The following is a 23,848-nucleotide window of genomic DNA, read 5'->3' on the forward strand; positions in this document are numbered from 1 at the left end:
TCATCTGACCACTGCTAGAGCCAAAACTGTTACTGTCTGTTCTGAATGGCTACAGTCACAAAAGCAAGGCAGTCTTCTATTGGGTGCTTCCCACTGTCCCCTCAGTATGTCTCCTCTGTGATCTTATCACATCTTTGACATCTCAATACATTCATATGGTGATAACAGCTCACTCTTTCAGGAAGTCTACCTTGTCACTTCCACACATTTCTAATAAAACAGGATAATTGTTGTGTTCTTACACTCTAAATGTGTCAACATATTGCTGCTTTTATTTTGTTTTTTTCAATTAACTTTCAATTGGACATGCATTATGTTACTCAAGAGAATGCAGTGGCTGCCTGGAAGGAAGGAAAGAAACTGATGTACTTCCAGCTTTCAGATAATTGAAAATCACTGAAAGTGCTCATTACCCGCAGTGCAAATATAGTCAGCTTTATTATTTATCTAAGTCAAAATCTCTAATTTCCTCTTTGTGTCTCAACTATTACTATCAAAGAATACAAATGAAAAAATAAATTGTCCAAAAAAAATTATTTATTTTTTTAAAAATCCACCAGCAGTGCTAATGATACCCTTGCAGTACGTCAGTATATCTGCTGTATGGTATTGCATTGATGAGACATTTTGTTCAAATCAAATCCACATCATTAAACAGACACTGATGAAATACATGTAATAGTATTTTGCATTTAAATGGTGAAATGTCCATATCAGCTACAGTACAGTGTGATAGCATCACTGGCAAAAGTGAAAGATGACCTGCTTCATGACTACACCAGATAAATCTTAAGTGTTGTTTAACAAATAAAAACAGTGATGAATGTTGTGCCAAACTACTGTGCATATTCTCTGACCAATGAAGAAAAAGTATGTACTCATGCAATGATATGACAGCATAAATACTATGATAAAATATCAACTGAAGTTTTTAATGCAAAGCTAAACACACGTACACACACACACATACACACACACACACACACACACACACACACACACACACACACACACACACACACACTCACAAATGCTCATCTAAAATAAAATATAAACAGCATGTGACTCAGAACTTTAACTTGTATAGATATAAAAGTAAAGCAGCAGCTGTTGTGTCTCCAGGCAGCGTACCGGATGTTCACCAGCAGCAGCTGTGTGAAACACATGATCCTGAAGGTGCGTCGTGATGCCAGGAACTTTGAGCGCTACCAACATAACCGGGACCTGGTGGTCTTCCTCAACAAGTTCGCAGACACTCAGCTGGAGCTGCCTCGGGGCTGGGAGATCAAGACTGACCCCCAGGGCAAGGTAGGAGGACACCCTCCACATGCACAATGACCCTCAGATTCCCTCATAGTCAGCAGTGCTTCATACATGGAAAGACTAGCCAAGCAAAATGAACCAAGGACAAAAAACAGCTGTTTGATTGTATTTTAAGCAGCTGAATAATATGCACACACACACACACACTCCAAAGCACTGTACTGTATATGATATTTGAGATACAAACCTCTATCGTTTTCCTTTTAGAGATCGTTTTGAAATCTATATTTTGGAGTACATGTTAGCATCGATTCTTTCCTCCTCCCAGTCTTTCTTTGTGGACCACAACAGTCGAGCCACCACCTTCATCGACCCTCGCATCCCTCTGCAGAACGGTCGTCTGCCTGGACACCTCGCCCACAGACAACACCTGCAGAGACTGCGCAGTTACAGCGCTGGAGAGGTACACACACACACACACACACACACACACACACACACACACACTCATCTCACATCTCTACTACCGGAAATACATGTTAAGTGCAGGAAGTTTGCAGGATTTCAGTTTGACTACTAACATGCAGCAACACTAGAATGTGAGATAATGTACACATCAGATGTATTAACAAGTACTGATGGATGGTCAGGTGTCAAGATACTGTCTCCTCATTATACACTGACATTATATCTGGAAACATAGTAGAGTCATCAGAGGTGAAAAAAGACAATGTCCAGGTCACCTGAGGGATATGAAGTCATGAGAAAACCTTTGTCACTTGTGTTAGTTTACAGTGTGAGTTTCTTAGTGAACAGTGTGTCATGTTGGTGTGTCTCCTCTCAGGCCTCTGATGTGTCTCGGAGTCGCGGGGCTTCTCTGATGGCCAGACCTGGAAACAGCCTGGTCGCTGCCATACGAAGCCAGCATCACGCTCCATGTAGGAACTGTCATAACATCCCATTACTAATCAATATTTACTGTGGGCAACACTGACTAACCAGCGATTGTGCGTCATGCTAATTGACATGTTCACCTGTGCTAATATATTCATCTTTGTTTCTCTCTCTTTAGCTTACAATGATAAGATTGTGGCGTTCCTTCGACAGCCAAACATATTTGACATGTTGCAGGAGCGACAGCCCAGCCTGAGCAGAAACCATGCACTCAGGTACATTTCATAATAAGGGTTGAACTTGCATTATGTATGGAAAGAAGGCTTCTGCTTCACAATCCTTGTTCCTGTCAAAAACATATTCATGTGAAGCTAATGCAGCTAGTTTCTGTGGTCTGATTTAGACAGATACATTATTTTTCACTAGTCAGTGGCATTTAGTGTTTGTTGGAGGTGTTCAGTGATATTTAAAAAAGTGCCATAAACAAATATTATTAGGCAGGCAAATATCCTCTTCTTGTTCTTTTTCATTTTTCATGCACTTTTTATATATTTTTTTCATATATAAAACGTTTAATATTTTATAAGATAGTCAAATGATGATGCTATAACTATTACAGTGGAGTATCTATACATTTTATGACTTAGACTCACATAATCACTCACTTCATCAGTGGAGAATAAAGGCATAGTTATGTCTATTAGATGACTTAGTATCTGATTTCATGGCTTTTTAAAGAAATGTCACTTCTTCGTGCATAAAAAAATAACATGATGCACCGTGAAATGTGTTACTGATGATACATATATTTCATAAAAGCAGTAGGTTTGTAATATTATGCACTGCATGAAAAATGAAATCATTATCATCAAGTGCTGAAAAAGTGAGTATTAGTTGATTTAGTTTATCATGTCAACCCCTGAATAATATTTCTATAATATCCATGTAATACACTTTATAGTCTCACATGTAATTTCTAATATAAATACAGTATTTTTAATGATTTTATATGTCTTAGTCAGCAGTATTTTTTCATGATTTTATCCAGCTTGGCATTTGTTTTAATTTATCATATGATGCAGTAGCACACATGTTGTTATGATATGGTTATGGTATTTTTCTCTGAATTTCAGTATGATGTCATAGAGATAACACAAGTGATTCATCTGACAATTTGTCTGTTCAACCATATCTATTTAATACATACAGTGGAATGAAATTGTGTTTCTCAGGACTAGAGTGCAAAAGGAATATAATATTAAATATCTAAACATAGCTGAGACACACAAAATTATAGTTAAAAAGACAATAAAGCAGCAGCAGTTAAAAACCCAGCACTATTCTAAAATAAAGTGCAATCAAGAACCTGGTAAAATCATAATAAATAACAATAGAAATAACTTAAAAGGTAACTGTTGTGTAGATGTGCAAAAGTGCAGCATTATGCATTTAAGAGCATTTGTCATTAATTGGAGTGAGTATTAGTTTGCCTCGAGGCTGATGGATCTGTGCTGAACTGATACACTGTTTAGGATTGTACACTGACATCTAGTGTTATCTTGCACTGGTCAAAACTAGACTTGTGTGGATCTTCCTGTAGCAGAGTCTTATACTTAGGTTTACATCTGTAGAACCAGTAATTGTACAGGATATATCATCATCATTATTTCAATACTGTGTTGATTAAGGTACATAAAATCTCTTGTCACTGGTTGGATAAGATACGATGGCTCCCATACACTTGAGCTCCTAATCCTGCAACTGTTTTAAATATATCTTTAATATTTTTCAAGGATTGTTATAATCAAATATACAGTTTGAGTTTTTTGATGATACTACCAAACTCTCAAGAGTTGTGGACGCCAATTGCCGAGAGGTCCTGATTGAACTCTCACCAAACAATCTGGATTGCAGCAGGTCTATTGAAGAGCTGAAGAGATTTATTGATTATATCAGAGAGCAAACAGGAGCATGTCCCAGAAAGATACAAACTCTGGGAACACTTGTGAAAGAGACGAAAAGATTGTAAAGGATATCAGTGAGGATTCCAGAGCCTCCCCAGGCACAGGAGCACATTCTGACAGTGATGTGAGTGAGCCAACAGCAGATGTAGTAACTACTCTGCTGCAATCCAATGATAAAAGGCTTGCAGAGCTCAACATATCTGAAGTCATGACAGAGGAATTGGGCAAGCTCAGAGCGAGCCTAGAATAAAGTCAGATGCAAATTGACGATTTGATGTCTGAGAATGTGGAGAATAAAGAGGCTGCTGTTGGAAAGGAAGAACAAGCAGCTGTGTAGAAACTTTGCTGGACCTCTAGTGCTGCTCCATTAGAGTGTTCTGTGGAATCCCTGAGGATACTAAGACACACTGTGAATCTGCTGGGCAGCTATTTATGACTAAGCTGTTAAAAATGACACCAGAAACAACTCAGCATCACTTTATCTTGCCTTCACAGAATGGGAAACACTTTTAAAGGCAGGCAGAGAGCCACTGTGAACATTTTAAAGAAGAACTTATTAAAAACAAGAACAGGGAATTCAGGGATACATCCTTTGGAATGAACAATCAATTTATCGATCAATAAAATCTCGTATCCATACATACAGTATTTTTGAATGTTGCAGCTTGCTTGTGTCCCTCGGGAAAATCTAGTCATTTTAATTAACAAGTATTGTTCACTCTTTAGGGAGAAGATCCACTACATCCGAACAGAAGGTACTCAGGGTGTGGAGAAGCTGTCATGTGATGCAGACCTGGTCATCCTGTTGAGGTAAAGAGCCTCACTCTACTATCAACCCAACACCTGTGCTGTGTCTCAAATGTCATACTTCTGGACTTATATGTAATCTTTTGAGTGCATAAGTGTGTACACACTGAGAAGTATGAAAAAATGCAATATATTGTTGTCACGTAATAAGCCATCAGTAGGTTTACTGGGTTCATTTAACTGTCCGTAATGATTTGGCACCAAACACTAGCTTGCTAACGCTAGCTTGCTATCTAGCAAATCGATATTTGTGGTAAGTGTGCAACAGCGGTGTTTGATTTGAGACAACACTAACCTGTTGAAATTTGCTCACTATGAAAGTATCTACTTAGTGTAGCCTACACAGTGTACTAACAGAAGTGTACTAACAAAAGTCAACTAACAAAAGTGTACTAAGAGAAGTATACTAACAAAAGTCTATTAAGACTGTGTACTAACAGAAATAAACTAAAAATAGTGTACTAAGAGAAGTGTACTGACAGAAGTGTACTAACAGAAGTGTACTGACAGAAGTGTACTACTAAGAGAAGTGTACTAAGAGAAGTGTACTGACAGAAGTGTACTAAGAGAAGTGTACTAACAGAAGAGTACTAACAGAAGTGTACTAAGAGAAGTGTACTAAGAGAAGTGTACTAACAGAAGTGTACTAACAGAAGAGATGTGATTTGAGACACATCACTAGCTTGTTTTTCTGTGATGTATTTAAAAAGTAAAATCACTCATTGGTCTATGCTTTACTGGTCTCCTCTCCTCACAGTTTATTTGAAGAGGAAATCATGTCTTACGTTCCGCCTCACCCCATCCACCCCGGCTTCAGCTTCTCTCCTCGCTGCTCTCCCGCCTCCTCACCTCAGAACTCTCCTGGTAGGTCCTTCACCCTGCCACTCATGTGATGAGCTGCCAGTCTGTAACATGAAGCCTGACTGTTTCTTTGACTCAGAGTATAACGATGTAATGACAATAATCAAATATTCCTCAACTACTTCAGTTACAATAGTTGTTATTTGGTAGCAAGCACACAGTTACATTATCTATCATACAGACAATAGATACATACACTTCAAGTTAAGTTCGTCAGTTTAACTGTACAATTAAAATGTACATTCCTTCAAAATCTTGAATTTTTAAAGGAGGATGTTTAGCTCCTTTCCATACAGTTTTATATTACTAGTAGAATGTAACTAAGTATGATTACTCAGAAACTGCACTTTAAGTTCAATTCGGAGGTACTTGTAGTTTGTTTTTATTTCTATTTTATGCTACATTATGCTTCCATTCCACTATAGTTCAGACTGATCTTGTGTAACAGTTGTTAACAAGTGCTTCACAGAGCATAGGATTACAATCAATCAATCAAACTTTATTTATATAGCAGCTTTCATACAGGTTAGTGTACCTCAAAGTGCTTTACAGTTAGTTGATTGACAAGCTGATAATAAGACAGACCAGGTGACAATATGAAGAAGAACAAATTAAAAGACAAAAATTGAGACCAATGCAGGCAAGAGAAAATAAGACAAAAAAATTAAAATGAATAATTAAATAGATTAAAAAATAATTAAATAAATAAGAAAAATAAGTTTACGGTTTATTAAAAGTTAGAGTGAAAACTTGGTTAAAATAGATTAAAAAGACAAAAGAAAACTAAAATAATAGACTAAAATGAGGTTAAAAAAAAATAAAAGACAAAAGAAACATTAGCACAAAATAAAGTAGGCAAAGTAAAATAAAAAGATACAAATGTGAAACATCAAAACAAATACAATAATAGAATAAAAAGATTATAAAACTATTCTGTTTTTATTCATAAGCCAGACTTAACAGGTAGGTTTTGAGTTTCCTTTTAAACATTTCAAGAAAATTCAATCGATCAATCAATCACTAAATTAATCCATTTTATTATAACACCAGGTCACAACAAAAGTGATCAAGGCATTTTTCACTGTACTGTTTAATCCAATAATCTATAGAGTAGTTCCACTGAGCTCCACACTGACCAGCAGCTATGTTCAACTGTACTCTGCATGGAATTCAATGAGTTTTCACAGCAGACATGTTGACTTTATAGTATTGCTCCTTTTATCCCTCCAACATTTATAGTTGTGAACAATGCTTCATCATACTGTACATACAGGCAACATAATGGATCATGATTATGGATCATGTGTTAACCACAGAGCAGCAAACACACTGAGCTGCCACCAACATTAGTGGTTTGAGGTTTTCCTAGATGGCAGACGTTTTCTAGGCTTTTTGCCCCTGAGTACACACACACACACACACACACACACACACACACACACACACACACACCTCACCTACACACCTGCATGATCTACCTGTCACCTGAAGCCATAATAATCAGTAAGTAGTGAAGTGGATGCACTCTGTAGAGAAGTGTTTAGAGTAAAGATGCACTAATCGTGCATGCTATCTGAAGCTCTCTATGGGTTCTGGAAGACACACACACACACACACACACACAGAGATAGAGAGAGAGAGAGAGAGAGAGAGAGATAGAGAGAGAGAGAGAGGATAAACCCCATGCTGTGCCATGTTGAGGTGCACTAATGTTATCTTAATGAGCTCCAGTATACCTCATACTGACTATATGTGTTATTGATGTGAGCCTCTATAAAGGGAAATTGGGTCACAGCAGGGAAGCCTGGCTTGTAATTGTGTTTTATCTATTAGATGTGTGTTTGTCTGTGTGTATATCTGACCTGGAAAGCTGAATAAGAAATGCTGTGAGCTCAGCTGAACTGCTGCACATCTGACATCCTCACTCAGTCTGACTGCCACAAACTATTTTTCAGGCATTTGAGGGTCTTTTTTATTTCATACAGACCTTTAACACACAGTCTACAGTCCAGCTCAGGTTTCTATGAATATCAATTTTAAACACATAATTAAGACATCATGAAATGAATAGTCATATGAATAAATACAGACAAAATACATGAAGTTATATAAAGGAAAATAGTCTGCTTCTTCTGAGATCTGTTTTCAATTCCATTCAATTATTTTTTACTAATGACACTTTTTTTCATTGTTGTAAACATGTGATATGTTAGCTGATTCAGGCCAATCACAACAAACTGTACACTGTTTGATTGATTGACAGGCAAAAAGTTTTTAGGTTATTTTACAATTTTACTAAATAATTCACATGTTAGATTCTATATCTTTTGGTTGTATTTAGTCATGTGACTATTCCATAATGTATTTTTTATTCATTTAATTGTGACCAATATGAAATAGAGCTGCTAAACGTTTAATGAAACTTCAAAGTTCAGAGACCAAATTGTCTGCAAAGTTTAATTGATAACATTTCATTTCTTTCACTCATATTTCTGATATTTTCCTCAGGCGTCACCTTCATGCTTGTTCTGAACTTTTTCAGCCCTTTCATGTATGAATTATGATAACCTCAGTCAGGATTTTGCTCCTAATTTTTTTCATTCTCTCTTTAGGTGCCTCAAAAAAAAATTGAACTTAATTTTTTCTTTCACCAAATGATAACATTACATTATAATAACATAAATAAACTGATCTACAACCAGAAACATGACTGCAGGTTTAATGGTGATGTATGGGATGATGCACTAGTGTCTACTGTTGAGGCTGAAGTGTAACTATGCATCAAAAGCCTTTCATACATAAGAAAACAGCTTTTGAATAGTTGTCCACTGCAGTGACCACTATGTGTGAAAGGGTTAAGTTTCTGTCCTTAACTGTGCAGGAGTTGTGAAACTGCCTCTCAATTTAACTACCGGTATATCACTCTCCACTTTTAAATCACCATTAGATATAATGCACTTGTGCATTTTGCTGTGTTTATGTGTGTTTGTCATCTCTTTGATATTTTCTTTCTGTGTGTGTGTGTGTGTGTGTGTGTGTGTGTGTGTGTGTGTGTGTGTGTGTGTGCAGGCCTGCAGAGAGCCAGGGCTCCAGCTCCTTACCGCAGAGACTTTGAAGCCAAGCTAAGAAACTTCTACAGGAAATTAGAGGCGAAGGGTTACGGCCAGGGACCAGGCAAGATCAAGTAAGACTGGACAGCACGCAAACTACACACATGAATCCATTTACTGTACTAGCATCAAAATACAACACAACCATTAGACTGTTGATGTCAGTTGTGCTCTCTTTTTTGTATGTTTTATCAAATCAAAATCAGTAATTAATTTGGGGGGGGGGGACTTCTGACCTCAGTGTTTCTGACAGTTCCAGTGTGATGTATGATGTGTGAGCTCCAGTGTTTGAGCTGTCCTCTTTGTTGTAGGTTGCTGATCAGGAGAGAACACCTGCTGGAAGGAACCTTTAACCAGGTGATGGCGTACTCCCGCAAAGAGCTGCAGAGGAACAAACTCTACGTCACCTTCCTGGGAGAGGAGGGGTGAGACACACACACACACACACACACACACACACACACACACACACACACACATTCTCACACACATGCACGTGTTGTTACACAGCTAAATGTTACTGTGCTGATCACAAGATTTTGAGACCAACAACAGTTCAATTGGAATTGCAAACATGCCTATTTTTTATCCTGTACAATATCTGTAAAAGCTGCACTAATCAGTGTTTTTATAATAACAATAAATCAGATGAGTGAGTCAAACGAAAGGGTTTGCTCTTAGTGATGAAACCACACAGAATTGTTACCAAACTTTGTCTTTTCTCTCAGCTCTTACAGTACGAAGCATTTTGGGCTCTTTTAACTCATTAGTTTGGTTTTCAGAGCCACAACTCTCTGAAAAAGCCACTGCAAAATGATAATATGATAATATGTCATTGTATGTACTGCTCTTTTGCTGCTTTAAATGATGTGTATTCAATTATCTTGTATAGAATATGTTCTTGGTGTTGTGTGAAACCATTTGAAACATTATTTATAGAGTTACAAGACTTTAAAATAGACTTAATTAACCAAACTGTCCTCTTTGTTAGCGGTGGATAAATGGCTTTTTAATAGGCCACATGAAGGCTATATTAGTGTCCAAATGTACCATGAACCAAATGTGTGTAAAAGTGTTTCCTCTCTGTCTTCAGATTAGATTACAGCGGCCCGTCCAGAGAGTTTTTCTTCCTCTTGTCTCAGGAGTTGTTTAATCCTTACTACGGCCTGTTTGAATACTCGGCCAACGACACTTACACCGTTCAAATCAGCCCCATGTCAGCGTTTGTGGAGAACCATCTGGAATGGTAAGCTGTTTAAACACACATGGTTAACCCCCCCTCTCTCTGTCTGTCTCTCTCTGTCTCTCTCTCTCTCCACATGTTTCCTGTCTCTATCATCCCTGTGAGTCTATATAATAATGTCTAAATGCCCAAAAAATTAAATATATTTTACAAAGGGAAACACTTGAATCTGAGTGAATAAATGAGCACAATATTATTCCCTCTTTGGCTCTCTCTCTCTCTTATATTTGATATCAGTCCATTCAGCTCCTTTTTTCATGTCCATAAGACAATGTGAAACTTTTCTTTCACTGATTCTGTTACAAATGTCTCCTGTGTGTCCAGGTTCCGTTTCAGCGGTCGTATCCTGGGTCTGGCTTTGATTCATCAGTACCTGCTGGATGCTTTCTTCACCAGACCTTTCTACAAGGCCCTGCTCAGACTGTTAGTACACACACACACACACACACACACACACACACTCACCCTATTTTTTACTTGATTTTAAGCACTTTGTAACATTGTTATGAAAAGTACTATATAAACAAAGTTATCATTATTATAATGATTATTAATAATAATAGCTGAGCTATGTGTGTGGTACAGGCCCACAGACCTGTCTGATCTGGAGTATCTAGATGAAGAGTTCCACCAGTCTCTTCAGTGGATGAAAGATAACGACATCACAGACATCCTGGACCTCACCTTCACCGTTAATGAGGAGGTCTTTGGCCAGGTCAGTGTGTGTGTGTGTGTGTGTGTGTGTGTGTGTGTGTGTGTGTGTGTGTGTGTGTGTGTGTGTGTGTGTGTGTGTGTGTGTGTGTGCGTGCGTGTGTGCGCGTGTGTGGGTGTGTGTGTTTGTCACAGCTTCAGCCACATTTGATCAGATGCATATATCAAGCTCCTATTTTCATAAGGATATTATTATTATATATACAGTATATATTCTCATTGATAAGAGAATATTTAACCGTTAACTCGACTAATCGTTGCTAGGTGACAGAGCGGGAGCTGAAGTCAGGTGGCTCCAACCTTCAGGTGACTGAGAAGAACAAGAAAGATTATATAGAGCGGATGGCCAAGTGGAGGGTGGAGAGAGGAGTGGTGCAGCAGACGGAGGCGCTGGTCAGAGGCTTCTATGAGGTAAAAAAAAAAAAAAAAAAAAAAGCCTTTCTTGTATGAGCAAAAACATCACAGTACCACTTGAACACTGCATCAATATGAAACAAATCATTTAGTATTTTCAGGCTGAAAATGTTTTGTTTTCTCTGTCACAGGTGGTTGACTCCAGGCTGGTGTCAGTATTTGACGCCCGGGAGCTGGAGCTAGTCATCGCTGGTACAGTAGAGATAGACCTTGTTGACTGGAGGAGCAACACAGAGTACAGAGGAGGTGTGTATGTGTGTGTGTGTGTGTGTGTGTGTGTGCGTGCGTGTGTGTGTGTGTGTGTGCGTGCGTGCATGAATCTCTACCTACATTTCTTATACAGTAAACCTAGTTTCAACATGCAATGAGGACTGCTGTATATCCCATATGTCGTGTGTGCATTGTGATTCCTTGGGTCATGTTAACTTTGCAGAGCCTTGAAGAGAGGAGTCACACAATACCATGACAACAATGAAAAAAGGGTTAGGGGTTAGGGTTAGTGTTAGGGGTTAGGGTAAAAAAAAAAAGTAACAACCATGGCATGTACACTACTTTCTATTACCAGTCCTACCATGCAATGAGTTGCCCTTTATAGATGCAAAAATGAATGTATGTGTGAGTCTACAGCTGACAGTGATGATGCAAAATCACAATTAGTAAGTGCCCCAAATTCTCAATGGATAGCTGGTATAATAACAATAATAGTAAGTGGTAATGGACTGCACTTATATAGCACTTTTCTTGTCTTTTGACACATTCTGATGTCACATGTCAATTCCCTGACTGTCACTCTCTAGGTTACCATGACGGCCACATAGTGATGAGGTGGTTCTGGGCGGCCGTGGAACGTTTCAACAACGAGCAGCGTCTGCGCCTCCTGCAGTTTGTCACAGGAACGTCCAGCGTGCCGTACGAAGGCTTCGCAGCCCTGAGGGGATCCAACGGCCTGAGACGCTTCTGCATCGAGAAGTGGGGCAAAGTTACCTCACTCCCCAGGTATGTAACCCTGACAACTGAACTGCTTCCTACAGAGCTGTGTTCACACTCCTCTGCCCTCATTGTCTGTACCTCAGTAGGTTGTAGATGGGGAATGAACAGCACAGCACTTTGGAAAGTTGAGAGAAGTTAAATTTGGACTGAAAAACTCTTATTAGTGAGCCTTCAGTAGGAAGCAGTTTGCTTAGGGTTGAGAGATATAAACAGGAAGTCAGAATGTATGTAACTGATCTTTTTGGTTTTGGTCTTTCATGAGATTTGTGATCAGTAGGAAAAATATAATTTAATATCCTTCAGAAGGCTGCAGCAATAATAACTAGAACCTGGTGGAAGAGGTCATGTTTTATGTGCAATATGTTTCTTGTCTGCTTGTTTTTTATTCAAACAGGATATCTCAAACACATGTTGATCCATTTCAGTGGAATTTGGACAGATATTTTTGAACATTTCTGTAGCTTTCTTATGAAGTTAATGAAGTTCTGTACTTTAGGAAAGTTGTTTATCACTGTATAATTTGAAAATCTGAAACTAGATGCAGTTTAAAATGTGTTAATAATTTTCTAATATGAAAATAACATAGACTGTGATTATGCTTTTTTGTCTGACAACTGGATATCTCTCTTTACTAATTAGTAATATTTAAGTCTATTTTATTCATATGGATGTATAAAATTCCACTTCATAACACCATCTGAGTAAAAGATGAGGATACTGCATATACATATTTCATGATTCTTTATATAATACTTTGACATTGCTCACATCAGTTCATTAAAATGTTCCAGCATAGCATAGTAGTTATTTTTGGTATGTTCCCTCCTCTGCAGTGCAAGTAGATCTGAATTTGTGCAAGGTGTGTTCCTCTCTGACCTTACAATAGGACAATAATTTGGTAAACAGCAGTTCTAATATGAGCGAGCTCAGCAGAAACAGCAAGGTTCAGGTTTCACTGCAGAGCAAGAAGAGCCACAGTTTGACTTTGTGGACAGAGAAAGCTTCTGCATCAGCACTTACAAACCTGCTAGTGAAAGGAGGTTTGAAGTAAGTGTGTGTGTGTGTGTGTGTGTGTGTGTGTGTGTGTGTGTGTGTGTGTGTGTGTGTGTGTGTGTGTTGGCACAGTTGAGGTGGTGTAAAGTGATACCATGTAACTTTTAAAAGAACAAATATCGTACTATTCTTTTAAACAAGTTTCTGAGTGTGTATTAATGTTTTCAGCTAATAGTAACAAACATGATAGAGGGCCATTTGTCTCTCTATCAGTTCAACTTCATTTTAACATTGTTAAAGTCACAATAATGCCATTATCGACTTTTTGTACAATATTGTACAATAATTATCAACATCATCATGTGAATACTTGAAATAAATAAATAACTCTGTCCCGGCCAATAATGGCAGTCTATGTTTTTACAGAAGTGTTTGCCTTATTATACTATTATATCATCATTATATTAGTGGTATAAAATGATCTTCAAATGACAATAATATTGTTTATCGCGATTTTTTCTGAGACAATATTATCATCCAATAGTAGTATTGTATTGTGTGTAAGTCTGAAATGTATTTCTTTTTTTCGTGAAATGTGTTTTCTGTGCAGCATTTTTTTAAATACACTTTTCTTTTTCACAGGACCTTGAACCATAAACACATTGGTGTAAACATGTTCAGTGCCAGTAAAGTATTCACCTATCATAGAATTTTTTTTGTTTTTTGTTTTTTTGTTTTACAGCATTAAATCAAAGTAGATTTAATGTTGCTTCTTTGACACTCTCAATTAATTACAAATATATAATAGAAAATACATGTTTGCACTAGTCTTCTCTCCAAGTCAGTATTCAGTTTTCTCCTGTGTAGCTTTAGATTCATGCTCCTCATTGTCTTGCTATAAAACTAATCTTCTCCCAAGTAGCAGGTTCCTCTAAGACTGCATCAGATTTTCTTCCAGGAGTTTGTATTTTGCTGCATTCATTTTCCCTCCAGATATTAATGCCATGTGAATTTCAGTCATTCTCTTTCAGCCATGACTCTCTAACACCTCTATCTCTCTCTGTCTCTCAGGGCTCATACCTGTTTTAATCGTCTGGACCTGCCGCCATACCCTTCATACACCATGCTGTATGAGAAACTGCTGACGGCCGTGGAAGAAACCAGCACATTCGGCCTGGAGTGAGCCAGACAGGCAGTCAAAAACTGCATCTCTTTCAACGTAACGCCGACCAGGCCAATAGAGGGGACAAAAAAACTCACAGGCTTTAATGTGTCGTAAAGATTCCTGGATTGTGCAGAAAGTTTTTGGTCATGTGGATGATGTATGTCACTGTGATGGTTCTATGTGTTAGTCTCTCACTTAGCTATGAGGATCTTTATGACAGCACCCAGCACTTAGGACACCACAGCAGGACTACTGTTATTTTTATATTAATCATGAAGAATGGAGAATATGACCCATAGAAAGGGTAACATAGATCAAGATCTTTAAAGTTGCATGTACCAAAATGCATCCTCCATTCAATGATAAAAGTACTTACAATCATAGAAAATGCTAACAAAAGCTAAAAATTGAAGAGTGATGTACAGAAAGTAAGACAAATAATATCATCACAAGAGCATAAAACACATTGAAAACAAGAACTATGTATAGGATCTATAATGTTATTATGACAGCAAAATACTTGACAATATATTAAATTACATTTAAGATTTTTTCTCATAACTGTTAAAAATTTGAATTCACAGAAAAGATTCAAGTTGTGGAGTTATATATAATAAAAGCTACAGTATGCTTACATACTGTGAAAACAAGAAAAGATGAGCATTAACAGAAACAGAAGATGATATGCGTACATACACAATCACTACTGCACAAATAATGCAAACAGTCATAATGAATACAGAATTTAAATGGGATTAAACAGATAAGCAGCCTGTATATAAATTGAAGGATGACTTATAAAGTCAATATTTTCAGTGAATTCAAACTGAATGCAAATGTGTGAATATAGTCTAACTGCAAATTGTCAGATAGTTTGCTGCTCTTATACATTCAGATACATCTATAAGCGTGGCTTTAAAAGGACTGGTTCAAGTGTGATGGAGATTTTGAAAAGACTCATGTAAAGTCTAGTAGCCCTGATGCCAAAGGAAAAATCATGTCTGTTTTTAGTCTGAAGAGCCTACAGAGATCATTAAGTATTTTTCTGGACTGTAGCAGGCCAATAGAAACCTGCCTGAGGATCTGAGACCATGATCTGGTTCATAGGAAACACTGAAAGAGAACACAGGGACATTAAAATAAATGTGATGTAGCTTGGTGCCATACACCAGCCAACCCTCCCAAGATCAGTATAACCTTACAATCAAATCTAAAACTACAACCACTGTTAAGAAATTTCATTTTATATGATCGTGTCCACATTAGACAGAGAAGAGGAAATTTTGCAAATAAATAAGAATAGACCGAACTGCAGTAGCTTCAACTAAAAAGGATTAAGTTGAAGAAACCATGACAATTGAGGAATCCAACACTTTGTAAGGCGATTTAGAGAAGAAGATGAGACTGTCAGCATCACTATGCTTTATTAACAGAAACACCTGGGTGTGAGGACAAAACCGAAGTAAGCAGATAATTCAATGAGTCCAGGAATGAGTTTGTAAATTGGGTCATTCTAAATCTGATCCCTGGCTGAACAGTAATGGACAACACACTAAGTTAAGACTCTTTTCATACCTTCTTTGGTTTTGTTCTTGGTTAACTATAGCAATGAATTTTATTTTGAAAGCCATGTGTTTTATAGGTGCTGGAAGTCTTTTAGGAAGGGTCTATTACACTGAGGTTAGGGAAGAAGTACCAGGGTATTCTACAAATACTTCATAAACAATGGTCCTTTGGTATAAATCAGATGCAGTACATAAACAGCAAATCAAGGTTAAGGGTGCAGTATATTCCCTTCATGAGCCAGCTGTTTGACAGATAGTTACGGACTTAACAACTACTACAATAGTTCTCGAATACTGGTACTCAAGAAGTATTGGTATCATCCAGGAAGGCCTGGACTTGGACCTGCAGTTTCCCCATTCCCTGTCTCACTTTTTATAAGTGAGGACAGCAGCTGGACAAGAACCTTTTGTGGTTCTCCTCTGAATGGACAGCCATGTTACTGAAAACTACTCCAACTGTCTGCCTGAGCTTTGTGGTTCTGCAATGCTTTCAAAGACAATGATGTCACATCTCCTCTAACAAAGTAGCCATCAACTCCCAACACAAGGGCTTCTGGGAGACTGTGGGAGATCCTGTTGACCCAGCAAACAGGTACTTCATGATTCCTTGAAGACGAAGAATGCGCATGTGGACACTGTGTTTTCAGCTGACTAAAGAGGACTTTCTACACATCCTGTTGGCCAGAGTATCGCTTAACCTCTTAGCATCTCTGGTCCTGCTGTTTGAATGGAAGCTGCCTGTATTCATGTCTTCCACTAATGAACGTCTTGTCTCTGACTGTATACCATCAACGTGGTGTTGTTCTTTGCATGGAGCAGGTACTCCAACATCCAAACCTTTACTGTCTCACCTGAGAAACGCCTAGGTTCAAACAATGTGACTGGTGCAAAGCGGCATGTAGATCTCCAAGGGGCCTGCGATCATTGGATTGGCCTCCTGAATCGAACCGGCTCTTGTGGTATAAACTCTTGGACAAACCAGTGTAATATATGCAATAGTTAAGACATTTACTTCAATCTGTTCCACAATCTGTCATGTTCTTTCAGACAAAGACTGACTGCAATGCACACTCATACCCTTGTCTGTACATCTCTAGTCCAGTAGTGAGACTGTGCCTCAGTTACTTACTGCCTCATACAGTATGTGGCCTGTGGGGGTTCTGGCTGTGCTCAGTAGATAGCACTTGAACCCCACATAAAGAAGGTCCTGAGTTCAGATATTTGCCTTGGTTCTTTCTGAATACAGTTTGCATGTTCTCCCCATATTCACGTGGGTATCCACTCACAGTCCACTCTATAGTAAGGTTCACTGGAGACTATAATACCTCATTTACACTTAGCCACTTCATGCATCTTGGGAAAGAAAGTAATCTAAGATTACTCCACCTCAGGAAGGAGTATGTAACACATTCTAACCAGATGTTGACATGGTATAAAAGAAATTTCCAAATGCAATTGGCCTGAATGGATTCAATTCTGATATCAAGGAGAGTCCTTCTGGGGGTGTAGTGACGCTTGAAAAATGTATTCAGTGTTTTGAAATGCCCTGTGTGGACATTACACCAGAATCATAGCCCAATGTCGTTCCTGGGGGCTTGCAGTGGTCGACTTTTTCCCACAGGCATAACATGTTGTAGGGTTTATCTGAACGCCAATCAGTGCAAAAATTGAATGTTCTGTATGGTTTGGAGACCTTCAAACCCTGCAAGCGGTCCATGTGTTGGTGGTAGTTGGTGGAGAGTTGTTCGACAGCAAGGTAAACTGTTTCTTTTTGCTCAAGTCATTTTGAGGAGTAGGGTCTAACCAGACTTGGGTCTAGTGCAGGAAAAGCAAGACGGTTGCCTAAAGCATCTGTGGCTAAGTGTAAATGAAAGTGTATTAAATCACATCTGGACTTCATTCAAATACATATGATTTATGTCCAAAAGATCATTCAGTATCTCAATTTATGTCCAGTGCCAACATTCAGTGCCAATGCATGAAGTTGTGTGCACCTTTTATGTAGCAAGCCGGAAAGTAAAGGTGTAGAGCTCGGGATGGTGGGTGGATGTTGAATGCATTAGACTTTTATGCAGGAGACCAGAGTTTATATCCTTCCACTGACCTGCAGTTACCTTTTGCCTTGTCTTTAAACCTAACACCAATGTTTCCCTAACCTTCACCAAGTTTCGTTGCCTAACCTAAACTGTAGTTTATTTACCATAACCACAGTCTTTCCCTAACAATACCCATAGCTGCCATGAACTGATATCACACAAAGCGAGGACATGTTAAAAATTGTTGTCATTGAACATACTTCATGTTTTCATCAATATCAATAGTCTGGTAATATGGTTGAGGTGTAAGACCCTGGATATAAGTATAAATGGGGCTTAAATTACAGATGTTTTTAGCATTGGTTTGGAGCATTCATTTGTCTGTCAGCACTGAGAGCGACTGGCGATCAAGGCTTCGGCCATGGTCCCCTGACCATGACCCTGAATTCAACTTAGTGGCTATAAAGAACAGATTGATGTCACACTTCTACATGTTAGTCAGCTCAGAGTTTGGCCACAGCTCAACCATCATTAACTATTAGCAGCCGGCCAGATTTCATGCTTCTTCGTTCCACACATGATGCGATACCTTTTTCTTGAACATTCGAAAACACACTCGAGTTTTTTTTTTTTTGTCATTTTCATTTTAAGGACTAATGAATTAAACATTTCACACATGTAACCACCTAAATGGTGCTTGCTCGCTTTAGAAACGATGACAGTGGTGTAATGTGGCTCTACAAAGCAACAGAAATACAGGATTTACAGGAAATACAGGAAGCATAGACCACTACATATATGAAGACTGTGAAAAGCAATTTAAGAATGAATTTGATTAGAATCAGATTTTTCATTCAGTCATCCTTGGCGAGTGGTGAGGCCTTATCCACACATCTCTACAACCAAGAGGACAAGGCTGTGATTATGTTGCATCTTCCCCAGCTTTTTTTTCTTTTATACAATCTTTTGTACTGTTATTTATACTGTATTGTATTTATAAGTAAAGGGAAGTGCTGATGCTTTCCTTGAATGTTTTTGTTTGTTTGCATTTTTCTTTTTGATGGTGTGATAAGAAGCATGAGTCAAAGAGTTTGCCTTCACTTTTGAAGCCTTTGCGTTTTGATATTGTGTCTTTTTCTATTATCTGTTAAGCTAGCTGGTTACTCGGCGCTCGGCGCAGGACATGTGCTACCGGGAGGCTGTCTGTTTTTGTTTCCATTCAGCTCACGCTGTTTCTCTGTTTCTGTTTTTACCACTTTCTCTGCTGGCAGTGGCAGCTTCATCATTGAGGTTCTGTCATTGTTTTCAGGAATGTTTTCTTCCATGTCACAATCGCTTACTGTACTATGTCATACATGTCAGAGCATGTATCCATCCAGTAATCTGTGCAATGCAGTTTGTGACAACAAATGACATGCATAATAAAAATGCATGGATGTAATTTGTTGAAAACGTAAAGACAGCATACGTACAGTACGTAAGTCTTGTTTTCATTGGGTTGATGTGTTGAATACACACAGTTAGTTGATCTTGAACACTGATATTTATTGTGGATAAAGAATGGTTAGAAACACTCCCTCAACAAACACTGAAATATAAGTGCATTGATAGCAGCTATTATAGAAATATTTATAAGCTTTTGGAAAAGTAAAGAATCATGAGGTGTCTACAGAAAGGTATAGGTGGTGGCAAAGTGTAGTGGCTGTTTGGTATTGGTGTCTTTTTAAGCTATTTGTCTATTTTCATTTGTAAAAGCAGGAATTTAACAAAGGGAATATCTGAATGGATGGTGGCAACATTTCTGGGAGGTGACACTGAAGCATGCATTATTTTTTTTATTTTTTTTGGTTTTGTTTCTAGTTTTGTTTGTGTAGATGATACACATACAGTATGTACATAATGTTGAAAGGTACAGTTCTGATTTGTATGAGAACGGGTTGCTAAATACTCAGGCTGTGCTATTGCTCCACCATACCATACCACTGTTTATCAATCAATAAAAAATCATTTTGTAACTTTGCTGCTACTGTGTGACTATATTGTATGTGTATGTAAGTGTTTGAAACAAATGTCCAGAACAAAAAAATCTGTCTACTAACTCACTTTTCCAGAGCTCTCAACCACATCATTCAGCCTTCATCAGTAGGTGGAGTGTGTTCCGTTGTCATTATTGGCGTATCTAGGATTTTGACAAGGGTGGCCAATATGGGACACAGATAAAGCCATTAGAAACCTGAGACATGTTTAACCCTTACATACTGTTTGGCTCAAATTTGACCCATTTTGACAGTTGAAAGTAATTAAAACACATAAATTACTTTATTCAAGCCAGAAATGTTATGGATTTTCCTACAGTGGCCTAAAATGTCCAAAAAAAAGACTTATTTTTGTGCAGCTGATATACATTTTTGCAAATTACCATGAAGCCCCATTCAAATGTTGTTGCATCCTTCACTTTCAGTAAGTTAATGGAAATAATTATGACTGAACACAAAATACATTTGTGGTTCAAAATTTGGTAGAGGCAATAATTATTGCAGAATACTTATAAAGGAACACTTAAGAATATGAACAGTATGTAAGGGGTTAAGTTAAGTACTTTGGATTTGCTGACTCTGATTTTTGTGATTCTTGGTCAAAAGTCTGTTGACTAAAGATCAGCTCTCACAGCCTCAGTGCTGTCATTACTGTGGTAGTTGGAAAAGGCAAATTGACCCTATACCATCTGATCAGCTGTCATCATTGATTGACCTAGTGTTGATTAACTTGACCAACGATTAGAAAATAAAAATGGCAGTGTTCCAGTTGTTATGAACTCCATAAGACTACACTGCTCCATCCACAGTTGGTGCACAACATTGTGTGGTCATTGAGCGTGTGCTGTTTTGTCCTGACAGCACTCAGTCTCCATCCCTTCGTCCACTCTACGTCCATCTTACACTGAGAACCAGCAAGTCAATAGTCAGGAGAGTTTCTTCAAAGTATCTGTACACTGTCTGTCACCTTGGGGTCACAGCCCCTGTCATCTGGCTGTCAAAGCTCCAGTATTGCCAGTCCATGACCTCCATTAAAAGAATAAAGGACAGTCCGTCTCTCCTTTTCCAGTTTCATTTAAGGCTTTCAATTTCAATATTCTTATTCTAATTGAGTTGATCTCCTCTACTCTCCTAGATTTTATGTTCTTCACTGAAACTTGGTCACAGTCTGGTAAATATAAGCAGCTGTAGCTACAGTATGAGGAACATGCAAGTGCAAAGCAAACTCCTTTTGAACCACAGTGCAGCCATGGTGCTGTTTTAGAAGTTCAGATGGAAGATCTGAAATGTTCGGGGAAAAAAGTCTGAAATTTGATTTCAGTTAATGCATTATGTAGACTTGATAGTTTAATCTTTGCATTGCAGATCATAAATCAGGCAAACTGGTATTGGTAGACTGATGTTATCTACCTTTGCTAGAAATGAAATAAACCCCATTTATTCTTATGTAAATGAAGAAAACCTACCAGAACAGTTGTCATGTTCCTCTGAAATCATATTTTTCTCTTTTAAATAATCTAGCAGTGATTTAAAAGTTTGTTTCTGTGTTTTTTTCATGAGCCCAGCTTCCTCTGCAGCTCCTCAACACTTGCTTGAGCCTCAGCTGTCTTATTTTTAACTTGATCAGGGTCAAGGACATCATGATGATCCTATGAAATATAACACTTGGTGAGTAAGTGCTATACAACACAACTTAGAGTATGGATCATCACTTGAAAGGGAAGTTTACTTTAAGTATCTGGTTCATCGGATCATTGTATGCTCATCATTCCAATCAGTTTTCACTATATATTAACACTGAATCACACTAATATTCTAACAGGAAAATACACTAACCTTGTTCAGATGGTCTGGAAAGGATGCAAAAATTCAATCACAAATTCTTTCACACACGGATTTTGCCCACTTCTGTCAGAATCATCAGCTTTGAAATGACAGCTACAGAGAACTGTGGTGTCATTGGGCTCCTTCTGTCTGACAGCTTTGACACAGGCTTTCCTTATACAGCATCTTTGGGGAACTTTTCACAAAAACAAGGCCATCTCAAAAATGACTTCTGGCAGTGTTGCAGCCAGTGTATTAAACCAGCAGCATAAATATGGCTCACTTAATCTAATTTAGGCTAGCTGGTGTGTATAATCTCATAAGCACAAACACATTCCAGCTGATCATTTTCTTTAAAGCAAATTATACAAAGAATGGGGTCATTGTTAAATAAATATCACGTTTTCCCCGAATCATGTAATGCTTTTAGAAGTGTAATGTCGTGTTCTCATTAGGTAGATGTCATCAGAACAGTGTCAGGTCAATTTCAGGACAGTCTGAAGTGATATTTCATGTTCACTAACTTACCAACAATGAAATACACAGAAGTTGTCGACCTTTGATTGTTGACCCCATTATGTCAACCATGCAGATGTTTATTTCTATATCTTTGGTGATGTTAAACTCACTGAGGCACCAAAGAAATGAATCTTACGCAGGGAAAAAACTCTATTATCCAGGCAAGCATGTTTTGCACAGTTTATTTTACCTTTTTTTGCAAGCAAACAGGCAAAGAAGCTGCCTGCCTATACAAATACATTCACCTCTGTGCCCAAATTGCCCAGTACTTTCAAAACAAAAGCATTAACCAGTACTCAAATTGACTAAAACACTACTAATATTATAATCAAACTAATTCAGCTATATTCTTCAAAACAAACACCAACAAAAAATACATAAAGCTTAATTATTAAATCTAACAACAAAAACAAATTGCTCCAACAACCAATATGAAATAAATTAAATGTTAAAAAAAAGTGTCCAATATGAGTCAGTGACATAGTTTTGAAATTCAACTTCAATAAAACTGTTATTTATTCATTTTATTATGTATTGAAAATGAAATACTGAAATACTGAAATACTTCAATTGATTCATTTTTAATATTGAATATTTTGGGGGTCCATCATTTTACAATAGGAAGATGCCTTCTCTTTCTCTGTATGTTAGCTTTACTGAGTCAGTGTACAAAAAGTTCAGCACCTTGTGAATTGGCTTACAAAGTCTGTCATACTCAACTTATCCAAACAACACATTTGATTAAAGTAATGTAAAGATAAAGATATGGAAGTCCATTTTCGCCAATGTGATGAAAAAAAAGTTATAATGAAAAATTATAATGAGAAACTTTCTCAAAATAATGACTTTGTAGCTCAAAATATCAACTTAGTAACTCTAATAATGACTTGTATCTCAAAATATTAACTTAGTATCTCAAAATAACGAGAAACTATCTAAAAAATAATGACTTATCTTATGACTACTGAGTCATTATTTTAAGCTACAGTATGTTATTTGTCATTACATTGGTAGAAACGGGCCTCTACATAAAGACCTGATAAGACTTCATAACAGTAGCCGCTTCACTATCACTCCATTGGCCAGTCCGTCTGTCAATCAACCGCAGTCCCGGTAAGTGAAGCAGAGCACGCGCTGGGTCTGGCAGTGAGCGGAGCGCGAGCAGCAGAGCGCGAGTACAGCAGCAGCGCAACTTGTCAGTGAAACTTGCCAGTCACAATGCTCCTCTCAGCTTCATCATCTGCCTCTATACTCCACCATGCTGCTGCGACTCTCTCCTACGTTAACTAACACTCATTCTCAGTCACGCCAATGTTTTATTGAAGTTGTCTCTCAGCGTTTAGTCACACGTGTCGTTTAATATTAGTGTCGCTGCTGTTTTTGTAGAGATATTCAGAGTTTTTTTTAAGCTAACTTTAACGTTTGAACGAACCGCTCCAATTTAAACGACGCC

The 23,848-nt window shown here is 37.9% G+C and overlaps 1 protein-coding gene across 1 annotated transcript in view; it reads left to right on the top strand.

The window, feature by feature from the left end:
* LOC128382244 (E3 ubiquitin-protein ligase HECW1) overlaps window positions 1-14,433 on the top strand; it is a 67,072-nt gene extending 52,639 nt beyond the window's left edge. Inside the window, exons 16-30 of the mRNA XM_053342235.1 lie at window positions 1,123-1,308; window positions 1,592-1,726; window positions 2,108-2,210; window positions 2,336-2,432; window positions 4,848-4,931; window positions 5,686-5,792; window positions 8,859-8,973; window positions 9,211-9,324; window positions 9,993-10,145; window positions 10,467-10,565; window positions 10,728-10,857; window positions 11,118-11,264; window positions 11,399-11,513; window positions 12,065-12,263; window positions 14,322-14,433. Of these exons, the coding sequence (XP_053198210.1) occupies window positions 1,123-1,308; window positions 1,592-1,726; window positions 2,108-2,210; window positions 2,336-2,432; window positions 4,848-4,931; window positions 5,686-5,792; window positions 8,859-8,973; window positions 9,211-9,324; window positions 9,993-10,145; window positions 10,467-10,565; window positions 10,728-10,857; window positions 11,118-11,264; window positions 11,399-11,513; window positions 12,065-12,263; window positions 14,322-14,433 (1,896 nt within the window). The remainder of the gene's footprint in view (window positions 1-1,122; window positions 1,309-1,591; window positions 1,727-2,107; window positions 2,211-2,335; window positions 2,433-4,847; window positions 4,932-5,685; window positions 5,793-8,858; window positions 8,974-9,210; window positions 9,325-9,992; window positions 10,146-10,466; window positions 10,566-10,727; window positions 10,858-11,117; window positions 11,265-11,398; window positions 11,514-12,064; window positions 12,264-14,321) is intronic.
* Window positions 14,434-23,848: the final 9,415 nt, after the last annotated feature.

The sequence above is a fragment of the Scomber japonicus genome, chromosome 21 (assembly GCF_027409825.1).
Source record: "Scomber japonicus isolate fScoJap1 chromosome 21, fScoJap1.pri, whole genome shotgun sequence".
Taxonomy (NCBI): Eukaryota; Metazoa; Chordata; class Actinopteri; order Scombriformes; family Scombridae; genus Scomber; species Scomber japonicus.